General features: G+C 32.8%; 1 protein-coding gene across 1 annotated transcript in view; it reads right to left on the bottom strand.

Moving 5' to 3' along the window:
- Nucleotides 1-12,998, bottom strand: part of LOC145331321 (adhesion molecule nephrin-like) — a 78,536-nt gene that overhangs the window by 16,846 nt on the left and 48,692 nt on the right. The window contains exon 12 of the mRNA XM_080175938.1: nt 4,835-4,928. Within this exon, the coding sequence (XP_080032064.1) occupies nt 4,835-4,928 (94 nt within the window). The remainder of the gene's footprint in view (nt 1-4,834; nt 4,929-12,998) is intronic.

Below are 12,998 nucleotides of genomic sequence, written 5' to 3'. Positions count from 1 at the left end.
ATATCAGTTCAGACGTTAAGAGAGATTCTTTGGTACAAACAGACAGACAGAAAAACAAAAAGTTGGATTCGAAACCCATAAAAATTGGCGGGAGATTTTTTATGAGACCAGTATAATTAACAATGCAATGTCCCCTCCCTTCAAGAATTTAAAGTTTTTTTTAGTGAATGAAAATAGAAATGGTATTCATTTATTTTTAAAAGTCATAACTTAATGTTTTATTAGCTTAATATCATGTTTAGCATCGAATTACAGACAATTTTTCACGAATATTAAAATGAAAATAATAAAATTAAACTAATTATTTGTCCGTGCTTTCGGCCCCTCGTTGATAAAAACTGCATTTAATCTTATAATCTAATATCCACGGAGAGCTGTCTATAATACGATGCAATAAATAACTATTAAAATATTAAGTTTCAAATCAGATTATGTTTTGAATTCATATAATTTACAAATTTGCTTTATAACTGGAATTACTCAAAAATTGCGACTGCAGATTAAGCTGATCTCAATTTAGTCTTATTTTTTGGGTCTATATGATCAACCTATAAAACTCATGGTGTTTTAATGATATGATTAAAAAGTTATTATGACTGACAAATTATTGGCAAACTATTTTTATTGAACTATTTGTGTGACATTCCTATAATATAAAGTAGTAAGGTTTTATCTGATTTCGGAAAATGCTGGTTCTATTTGGTCGCATTATTTAGGGAAGATTTATAAATGCCATGGGGTGGTTAATCAGTGGCGTGCGAAGCACTTTGTCTAGGGGGGGGCATTTTGAAGATTTTGTAAAATTTTGCCCCCCCCTAAATCAAAGTGCCCCGGGGGGGCACTTTGCTTTAGGGGGGGGCATTTTGATTATATATACTAATTTTAAATAAGGGCGTTTTAAGGGGTGGGATTATTTGATTATGGGCCTTCTAGTCCTTATCCCTTCTTCCCCATCCCTTCCCCCATCCCTATTTCCCATTTATATCCCCCATCTCTTCCCCCCACCATCTCTTCTCCCCCATCCCTTCTCCCCACCCTGCAATGACCGAAGGGAAGGGAGCTTGAAAGCATCTTCGAAAAAAAAATACAGAAGATAATTTAACCTTCCCCCCCCCCCCCACCACAATACATTTTTTATAGGTGGAAGGGGATGTTATAAAATCTCAGCAGGAAGGATGAAAAACCCCATTAAAAAAAATTTTGGGGGGGTGGAGATAAAAACACTCATTTTGGAAATAATTTACCAAAAATTAACCTAATATGTAAAACTGATTTTAAATATTTCTTTATTGTATGACAACAAGGATGACAACATCTTTAAGTAGCAAAGCACAAAAAAAACATCCGACCTCCATGAATTTTTGATAGTTAATTATACTCCATAATGATGAGAATGTTAACATTAAGTTTTAGCCTTCTATCTTTAATTGCAGTTGAAAAAATCACATTTCCCCTTTAGCATTAAGTACTGACAGCCATAGTGGATTATAGAGAAGCTAAAAAGTTATATCAACATATCCTACCCTCTTTAAATGGCACTCTGTTAATTTTTGATTAAGTGGTGTTTCCAAGGATTTATAAGGGCGGTGTGTGAAGCGCACCTAAAAATATTTACTCCCCCTTTGAACTAAAATCAATTAAAGACAACAAGAGTGGCGTATTTTATCAAGTTAGGAATATAGAGTGTAGTTAGTTTTAAGGGTTTTTAATGAAAATTCAAAATTTACATAAAAAAAACATGTTTTTTGTAAGGGTATGTACACAAAAAAAATGATAAACTTATCCTGAAAATAATATGACATCATATATATAGTTATACAGACAGACATACAGTGTTGAGAAAAAGGCTTAGATAAATATCAACGCTATTTCTTTTTTATATAAAATAACTTTTTGATTAAATATTTGTTGTTTACACATGTTTTTATAGAAATAAAAACAAAATATACAATATGATAAAAAGCAGAAACCATTTGGAAGGGCGCGAAGCGCAAATTTTTTTCTTCAAATATGCAGGGAGGGAGGGGTTTTTGGGCTATTTATTACACTAGTCCCCAATATTTCATATAAAATTTTCTTATTCGTTGGCTCAACAACTTTGGGGACTTGTGTACATACCCTCACAAAAAAACATGTTTTTTTATGGAATTTTGATTGGTTGGTTAATTAAGTCGAGTTTCCATACATTTCATCAACTAATTGTAATCTTTATAAGGGGTAATTTTGTGTATCATCATTGGGGATGTACAAAATTTCTTTGGTAAAAAGTTTATATTATACAAAATAAAATACTTCCTATTACCTGGTTTGTTATGTTCAGTGAAAAAAGATTATAACCTAATTTCTACACTAATTAGAAAATTTGGTAAGGTTAAATGAATAGTAACTGTCTGATTGGCGCGAAGCGCCAAAATTTTTTTTTGGGGGTATTTCTTGATCTTTTTTTGGAAACTGGGATAGTTTTGCTTTTTGTAGGGTAGGGGGCAAAAAGGGGCATTTTTGTTGACCAGGGGGGGGCAAAATGGGGCATTTTTCAACATTTAGGGGGGGGCAGGGGGGGCGATGGCTAGGGGGGGGCAGGGGGGGGGGCGTTTTGATCGCTAGGGGGGGGCGATTGCCCCAAACGCCCCCTTCGGTTCGCACGCCACTGGGTGGTTTTGTGCTGTTTTCCTGACCTGCCTTGCGTTTATATAGAATCTAGGGGCGAAGTAACACGTAATACTAGAATACAGATTTTTATGAAGCCCTTTTAAATTTTCGCGCTTTTTGAGATACAGGCTTGAAAGCAATAGTTTTCAACTATTGTGTTTCAATAGTTGAAATGTTTCACATATGATAATTTCAAGCTAAATATCCCAGGGAGGGAGGGGACAATTGGGCTGTTTATTTTACTAGTCCCCAAAGTTTTTTAATAATCTTTTCTTATTTGTTGCCTTATTTGGGAACTTTTGTAGAATTTTGAAAATCTACAGAAGGGTTAACTTTTGTGTTTCATCATTTTGATGTACATCAATTTATCGACAATTGTCTTACCCCATTAGATCCCTGTAAATATATATCTTAAATATCTATTTATGTATTTCAAATATAGAAAATGATAATTGTACAAATAAGTTTAAAATATTTGGCGGTTTCCATCAAAGTATCTACATAGTCGAGGACAGACCTCCCCCACTTTATTTTTTTAATTTTTAAAGCCAAGCTTTTCTATAATTAGGGTCGGTCCGTCCGTCCGTCACAGAGAGTTAGCTCTTTTCGTTAATTTAAACAGGTTAGAATTGTCCTATCGATTCCAAACTTTGCATGATGATTCCTATAGTAGTTAGGTACAATTAAGAAAGCGTAGCAACTCTATAAACAATACCAGAATGTCCGCACGTCCATTTTAAACATGTCGATTTTTAACTTTTTTGACAACAAATTTTTGTATGTTAAAATTATCCGATTCTTCTGATTTTTTGAAAACTGATTCCTATTACAACAAGGTTTAATGTTATAAGCGAAGCATCTCTATAAACAAGTCCCAAAAATGTAAGTATGTCCTTAAACAGTATCATCTATATAATGCAGTTTTGCAACAAATTTTCTTAAAATATGGTTTGTACTGATCAGGGAGTAAGTGAGGGGACAATGGATCGAATATTCAATTTTTAGGAGTCTCAGACTTTGGGGACTGGCTTAAAGGGAATGTGCAAGAATTTAGCAGTTTCTGACTGAGTTTGGGGACTTGCGCATAGAATGCCGCTACTCGTTATGTATGTTTTGAATATTGCAGACGGGGAGAAGGGATAAGGGAAGTGGGGGGGAAGGGAAATAAACATTCGTTGTGTTAGTTTGGAATGTAGCAGACGGGGAGAAAGGAGAAGGGAGGTGGGGGCAAGGGGCAAGGGAAATAAACAGAATAAAAAGGGGCAGTCATATTCTTGCTAGCAGCTGGCCGGATCCAATAATCTTTTAATATAAAAATCACACCAAAAAACCTCAATATATTTCATCAAAAACAAGTTGTGATTTCACTTTACATGACGATATGGAAATCTATTATTCAATTAACAATCCCTTTATAATTTCCTACAAATTTATTGGATTAAACTGGATTTCATGCCCTTTCTTTGATAACTCTTATATTGAATTAATTGCCCATTGTCCCCTCCCTTACTCCCTGTGTACTGATGCATTAATATTCTGCTAATTCAGTTCTGACAATCTACAAGTGTTAATGCTCGTTTGTCCTTCCATTTCAGAGCTTCGCTTTTCTGGATGTTGTCATCCTTGTTAAATTATGAACTAGGTAGTTTTTCTTTTGTTGGTTTAATTTTCTTTTAATGGGTAATGTTATGTTAGGTTTTAGGCGCTTGGTAGCACTGCAGGATTAGGGCCCCCCAAAGTGATTAAGCTAAAAAGAACTAACCCCATCTTTATTTTCAATTCATTTATGAAAAATAAGATGGGAAGGGGTTCACAGTGCTCGATAGGGAATTGTGATAATGCACTAGTTTTGACATTTTTAATGATAAAAAACATTCAAATGTTGTCCCTTGTCTTGTTCCTGAAGATACCAAGAAGTACCGAACGAGTATAAACATAAAAAAGAAAGCTAGACAAGGAGAAAAAATTAAGTATAAAATCAGCATGTTTTAAATAGACGTACGGACTTTTTGGTAACGATTATAGAGTTGCTACCCTTTCTAAATCGTAAAAATCATAATGGAAAATCAATAAGAAAATTCTAACATATCTAAATTAACGCAAAAGAGTTTTCCGTTACGGACGGACGAAGTTTCGTACTGACTCAATAGTAGAAAAGCTATGCTTTTAAAAATCCTATACTTACATCTGACATTGATATGGATTCTATTGCTGATAGTATCTCCTTCAACATTGCTCGCCCGACAATGATAGCTTCCTCCTTGTTCTTTGGTCATTTTCTAAAATATATACATATTACGGTAACGAGAACAAATATTTGCATACGTGAGTATCTCTCAAAAATATTCGACAATATAATTACTTGGATTACACCAGATTTCCATAAACTCTAATAAAGTGATACTAACAGCTGGCTAAAATAACAATACACCCAATCCACCAGCTTTAACCCAGATCTTTCCCCCTTCTGGATTAACGGACTGACCAATAAATGAGGTCTATATTAGCAACATAAAATGATGATAAATTTTCCACTGTCAATATATCCATGTCTACTATATCCATCCTTTAAACAAAACAAAAACACCGTAAAATTAATCACGAATGGACGTGTCCTCCCCATTAAGTTAGGGAGGGAGGGGATATTGCAAGCTATAAATAGCACTAATACCCAAAGTTTATTAAATACGTTATCTTATTCGTTGGCACAATAACTTTAGATACTTTTATTAAATTTTGATTGGCAGATTCTAAACGAGTAGTGTGGAAATTCTATTATATTATCATATGGGATGTATCGTACAATTTATCGTTCATTGTCTTATCCCTTAAGATCTCTGAAAATAGCCGAAAACCTAACCTGGTGCTCTGTAAGCCTTAAATTAAAAATTTATATCGGTTCATTGTTATAGGGTAAAAATACCCCCCCCCCCTTTATCACATTATTTTGTTTTAACTATTTTAATACTGCTAAACATTAGAATTCTTGATTATACAATAATTGTAAAACACAATTCTAGACCTATAAGAATAAAATATCTTACATTTGGTAAGGTATACAGATAGATCAGAGTGTATTAGGATAGCTAAAGTAATTGATTTTTGTGTAAATTGCAGGAATCCAACGAGATAAGACAATGGCAGATAAATTGATCTATATTCCCAATGATGATACACAAAAATACCTCTGTAGATCACAATTAGTGGTTGAAACGTTTGGACACTGGACTAAATGAATCAAAATTCAATGTAAAGGTTGCTAAGTCACCGAATAAGAAAACGTTATTATTAGACTTTGGGGACTATTGTAATAAACAGCCCAATATCCCCTCCATCCAAGGATTATCAAATATTGATTGTTCAAATATAAACCATTTCAACCCCTAAAATTGAATTAATTTTATACACTGGTATATAGACACAAAAAATATTCAACGGGTGTAAAGCTGTATGAAATAAAAATCTTTAAATGTTAATTAGCAATGGATATAGAATATACATTGATACTATGACAGGGAAAATTTTTGTAAACTTTCAGTTCGTTTATCCAGTAAGAGGGGTGGGGATGGGGCAAAGTGGGTGGATGGGGATGATCGTTATATGATAATCTGGAGTAAGATATATTAAATAAAAATTCCATTATTAGATATCCTAAGACACATTAATCTATACACGTACCCAACCCCATTATTTAATTTATTATTTTTAGCTGTCTTAAACATAGTAATCCATACATGTACCCAACCTCACTACTAAATGTATAATTGTTTTTAGCTATCTTAAACATAGTAATCCATACAGTTACCCAACCACTACACTAAATGTATTCTTTTTAGCTGTCTTAAACATAGTAATCCATACATTTACCCAACCACTACACTAAATGTATTCTTTTTAGCTGGTGTGCGAAATTGGTGCAAATTTGATCATTTCTATGAAAATGTTCTTTTGTACAATCCAATTTATTTAGCCAGACTCTACTTTTGTTGAGTAGCGTAGCTACTGTATAATTTATCGGTCTGTTTGTAAAATATAGCTAAAATTTAGAATGGAGGAAATAACTATGTCAAAACTGCTATCTTAAGGGTTTATGTTGATCAGGTGGCCTGATTTAAAGAGAAAAAAGGGTCTACACCACTTGGGCCAGGTAGTTATCTGGTTTACACATCCATACATTTTAGATAGGCTTAACATTAGTCTTTTAAATTTTTGTATGGGGTTAGACCCTTAGGTAAGCTTAGTAAAACATGTTTAAATGGATATACGATTATAGAATTGCTACGCTTTCTAAATCGTATATTGTTAGAGAAATCATCATGCACAGTTTGAAATCGAAAGGACAATTATAACAAGTCTAAATTAACAAAAATACTTAAGAAATAATGATAGAAAAGCTTCACTTTTAAAACCCTCCCAAAAATTCAAAACTATATAAATGATTGGATATGATAGTACTTGTTTATTTAAAGCTAGACATATAGATCTTTTATTTGATTGTCTATTATGCAACTTGGATAGTTAGATAAATACGGCTATAGCAAAAATGGCTGACAATGGGCTTTAAATTATTACACAAAGTCTCCAAATTTTATAATAACGTTATCTTATTCGTTGGCTTAACAACTTTGGAGATTTTGATTGGTTGGTTTATCAAGTAGTGTGTCTAAACGTTTCAACCACTAATTTTAATCTACGCAATAGATAATTTTGTGTGACATCATTGGGGACGTCCATCAATTTATAGGCCATTGTCTTGCCCTTTAGATCACTGCACACATACATACATCCGTTATTTTCTCAGTGGCTATGAAAGATAGAGGCCTGATATTATTCTTTTTATAGACTGCAACGTTCATCCATTTGTTGGACTAAAAACTTTCATTGGTATAATTTACTAATAATTTTAATTTAGATAAGAATTAATAATTTTTATATTCAAATGGATAAGAATAAACGGGGATATTATGACAGATGAAAAATTTTCGTCAATTAACTTTGTAACATGGAACTCGTTTATCGGTCAGTTCGTTCATCTATTAGAAGAGTAAAAGTAAAATATTTTTTTATATGGCCAGCTGCGAGTTTCACTTGATAAGAGAACGTGAAAATCTTGTGTAAGATCCAAGTAATAATATATCAATTGAAAATTATAACCTTAAGAACTATTGCTTGTACTGTGTGTTTCGCTTTGAAAACCATCATCCTTGTTTATTAATAACTTTAATATATATATCTATAATACAAAGTAGAACGATGTCTCTCTGTTTGTCTGTTTGATTGTCTGTCTGTCTGTTTGTTTGTAGCGAAGGATCTCGAAAAAGCCCCTAGAGGCTAGGAGCGAAGCCGCTAGTAATAAACAAACTACCAATATAGGTAAGGATAGCTTTGGTGCTTTTTCTTAAATTGCCTGTCAATCACTGTAACCCACAATTTTTTATTTTTAGAGAAAAAATTTAAATTTTGGTGGGAGGGTAGTTTTTCCAATGCCTAACTCCTGCGGGGTACCCAGTACCCTACATAATCTAAATTAACCTGACCCTAAAATAATAAACAAACAAGCAAAAAACTCCCCCACCCCCTCTATTTTTTATATCTTAAAACAAAGAATGGTGGGGGGCACAACCATGCACTTTAAGGTAAATGCCCTGCTTTTTAATAAAATGCTGAGATAGACAATAGACAAATATCTAGATATATAGATACTTTGTTATATAAGACAATTTTGGTGTATTCCGAAATCTAATTTAGTGGAATTTATTGAAGAAATTTCCCAGCTCTTATATATATACTCAAGATCAAGGTACACCAAGTTTTATCAGAGAGGGTGGGGATTGTTAATTTTAAATATCATGCAAAGGTTGAAATAGATATTATGATTTAATATGCATTAAAAGCACGATGAAAGCTTAACTATTCAAAGACATAGATCTAAAAACAAAAATAGCCTAACACCATACCAGGAACTTTGTGAAGCTTACTTAAGATGTAAAACTCATTTGGTTATGTCGTTAGTTTGATCTTACAAAACAAATAAAAACTTACTACTTTTGATAATATCCAATATAAACATATTTATTTTGGGATGTGGGTAAGGGATTTAACAATAGAAATAGTAGAATAGAAGAATATTCTGAACCCTTTTTTCGTCAAATGTAAGAGAGAACATTTCTAGCAGACAAAAGTATTGTTTACTTTCGACTCAAGATGATGTGGATTCCTAAAAAAATGATAGACTCGCTATTTGATAGTGAGACCAATTATTTTTGTGAAAAATCATCCAAAAGCACATTAAAAATCTACAAAAATTAAACAAAATTATATGTTAATAACCCTCTTAAGATTTTATTTCATTTTTGTAAATTTTTTTATTCGATTTTGGAGGATTTTCACAAAAATAATTTTGCCTCACCAGCAAGTAGCCAGCCTAACTTTTTTTTTTAAAGAATCCACCTTTGTTTAAAGCTTTCAAATTGAAGACAAAATTTTTGGGCAATTAATTCTGATTCCGCAAAGCTTTCAACTAAGAAAATATACTGTTTACAGCTGACTTTTATCTATATATGAAATGAAAAAAAAACATGCGTTCGTAACAAAATGTGTACGCGATTTCAACCAATGAGATTAAATGTATGTACCGATGCGATTCTCCTATTGGCTCAATCAGACATTACCTCTCTTTCTTAGTACCTTTATTGATTTAACCCTTCTCAATGCAAAGACCTTAAGGGCTGAAGTGCAGCCACTAGTAGTGTACTTAAACGCAGGGATCTAGAGATAAGACAATGGCCGATAAACTGATGTACATCCCCAATGATAATATACAAAATTACCCTCTGTTGATATTAATACGTGGTCATTACGTTTGGACACTAAACTTTATGAAACAACCAATCAAAAATTCAATAAAAGTTGTGAAGCCAACGAATAAGAAAACGTTATTTGTTAACAGCCCAATGTCTTCCCCTCTCTGACTCACACGTGTGGTGGTAGGGTAGGAAATAGTTGCATAAATGAAATTATTTTGCTATGCATCTCAGGGAGGGAGGGGAGAATGGGAAGTAAATTTCACTGCTACCCAAAACACATTTTCTCATTCGTTGACTTCAAAACTTTGGGAACGTTTATTAGACCTTGATTGGAAGTGTCCAAACTTTTTTACGAGAAGTATTAATCTTGAGAAGGGTTAATTTTGTTTAATATAATTTTGAGTGTCCATTAAGTTATAATATGTTGTCCTATCCCTTAAAAAAAGATTTATTATTACTTAGATGTTAAACCAGAGGTGAATTCTTTAAAAAACGTTTGCCCCGCTAAAATTTTAGTGAGGCAAAATTATCCCCTCTAATATTTTGGTTTGCCTCACTGATTTTAGTTGGGCATAAGTTTTTTAAGTATTCACCTCAGATTTTTATGTTTTCTAACAAAGTGAACCACGGAGCCGGCTAAAATAATGTTTCTCTTCATTCCCTCCTATTTGCTTTATAAACTGACAGGGGAAATAACGAAATACAATGACGACAAATTTTTCTGTCATAATAACCAACTAAATTTTACATCCTATCCCCTAAAATCCCTGGCAGGCCTTAACAAATGGTAAAACTTGCGGTAATGCCACATTACTTAGGCGTTCCTGTATTTCAACAAATATCTAAATATGTCAATTTGATAACAGCATTAATATTAAACAATAGAGGGGGATAGGGTTAAATAACTGTATGTATATCCCTTTCCTGAGGACACTTTGAATTTGGGACTTTGGAATCAACCAATAGCGTCAGGAATATTAACACAGCCAAGTCGCTACAAAGAGCAGAAAGTAATTGGCTAGCAGACGAAAAAGGTCCCCAACAAAGAGATCTAGGTAGTTGTCTGGTTATACAACTATAATAAAGATTTAATATAACAGCCACCCAGTAGACCGATAAATGTATGGGCAAATAATCACTAAAATACTGCTTCTTAAATTTTATATGTTATCTGGATTTAAAAATATCTTAACCAATTTAACTATAAATTGAATTCATTTTTAAAAGAAGTACTGTATAATCACTATGTTTTTCTTTTTAATAGTACTAGCGGCTACGCCCCCTAGAGGCCTCTAGTGGCACTTTAAATGTTTTTTTTTTATTTAAAATATCTAATTACAGAAATAGTTGGTTTATGTTTCGTTGGAGTCTCTTTTTCGGGAGGGGTAATTTTTTTCTAGGGGCGATTTCTCCTGATAGGGTGGTGGTACCCTCCCCCAAAATAGTTATAAACCTTCCCGGGACTTATGAGAAGCTACCCTGTTAAGGAGAACCCGATCGGTTCAGCGGTAAGCGAGATCCTTCGCTACAAACAAACAGACAAAAAGACAGACAGACATCGTTCTACTTTGTATTATAGATAGCTTCTCTGTAATTCACCTAGTCACCTGATGTATAACCCCAATTGTAATAAATAAAATTACTCATTTATAAATGAAAAATGTAGTTGAATTATTTTGTTCACTACTTGTTTGTATCAACCAATAGGGACAACGTAAAGTTTCATGTGTGACGTCATAAAAATACGTCCAAAAAGGAAGAATTAGAGGAGACGTTGAAAAGGAAATCTCCCTAAAAAGATAGTATAGATGTATTTTTATGACGTCACACATGCCAAATAAAAATTTTGGTTACCAGAAAATGTATGAACACCCATTAATTGAAATGGTGATTAATAACCACAGAATTATAAAATGCATTATTCTACATATTAACATATATTAATATTCATTAAGGAATTTAAAATTTGTTATCATTAGTTTTCCTTTCAAATGATGAAACAAAGTACATATTCTTGTTTCCAATTTTGTCATTGCTGTTTTGGAGATCTTTTTGTACTATAGCATTTTACATATATGTTATGTTAAGTTATGTTAAGCATGTTAGCATAAAAAAGTACAACAAATTCATTTCACTTTTTAAAAAAATCTTTACCTTCTGACAAAAAACCTTACTACTTTATATTATGAATATGTGGGTTTTTTTTCTTCCGTTTTTACAGGATATTAGGAGACATTGGACTGTAATTTACACTGGTATCCAAAGTTTTATTTTGTACATTGGTCTAAAAATGTTGCCCGAACAGAAGTGTCCATCAATAATTTTAGTCTACAGTTTTTTTGTTTATCATCATTGGGAATGTACATATTATCCTTTAAGATATCTGGGTGTTAACGATTTTTTTTGTTATAATACGAAGTTTTGTTTGATAATAAATTTTCTATAGGACTATTTATCTTTTTGATCTTAACACTTTTCTTATCCTTAATAGAATAGCTTAAAACCTGCTTTAGATTTTTATATTATTTTTCTAAATATATTTGAAACCATTACAGGATCTTACCGAATAAAAAACAAAAATACAGACAGGCATCCGACTATTTGAGTACAAGGAAGTTATTTCCTTCCTTTAACCTAAAAACTGATATAAACCCAGGGAGCGAGGAGACATTGGGATGTTTATTACACTAGTCCCCAAAGATTTATCATAACTTTTCAAATTCGATAAATGAACTATTTTGGGGACCTTATTGAATTTTGATTGGTTGGTTAATTAAGTTGAGTGTCCAAACGGGTAAAAACTAATCGTAATCTACAGAAAAGGAAATCATTGAGGATGTAAATCAATTTTTCGGACACTGTTGTTTTGTTCAACCGAATAAAATTCAACATTCAAACCCCAATATTCTAAGCTACATCGAGGGGAGGGGGGGGGGGGGTGAAAAAACACACTTTTGCCCCCTTCCCCAACCCCTGAAAAGAAATGCATAACATGATTCAACATATAGAAACAGTGTTTGTTGATATTGGTCTTCCTAAAAAAAAGCAATTTAAAATCCGCCTTGGAATAGTTATTTATCGCATTGTGTTATAGACAGCTTGTCGCGGAAATAAATCAAAATTATAAAATAAAACCAGTTTTGTTACTCCGAGGGGCAGAAGGCCAGGGCTAAGAAGCAAGACTAGTATCAACTTTTAGATTTTAATTTGGTATTCATGGAAAATTATTTGTAATACGATGCTATACATGATTTTTCAATATATCGGTTCTAATCCAACGGATATTAATCGGTTTCGAAGCCATGCTGCAAAAAACGTGACCAAGTATTTTTTGTGAGGTGTGTCATCACTGCCGCCAATAGGCACCTCCACATGTTGTTTCATATTCGCGAAAAGACAAAATAACAAATAACAAAGAAATGTGTGGTTAATGGTGACAGGAAATTAGTGATAGGACAATGGATGATTAATAAAAGTAATCCTTACATATTTATTAACAGGAACCTTTATTACTCCTTACTTATATAGGATCTGATTGTTGTC

Source organism: Acartia tonsa, chromosome 11, assembly GCF_053477335.1.
Source record: "Acartia tonsa isolate MP-2025a chromosome 11, ASM5347733v1, whole genome shotgun sequence".
Classification (NCBI taxonomy): domain Eukaryota; kingdom Metazoa; phylum Arthropoda; class Copepoda; order Calanoida; family Acartiidae; genus Acartia; species Acartia tonsa.
The sequence above is the reverse complement of the archived record's forward strand: the minus strand, read 5'-3'. Positions and strand labels throughout refer to the sequence as shown.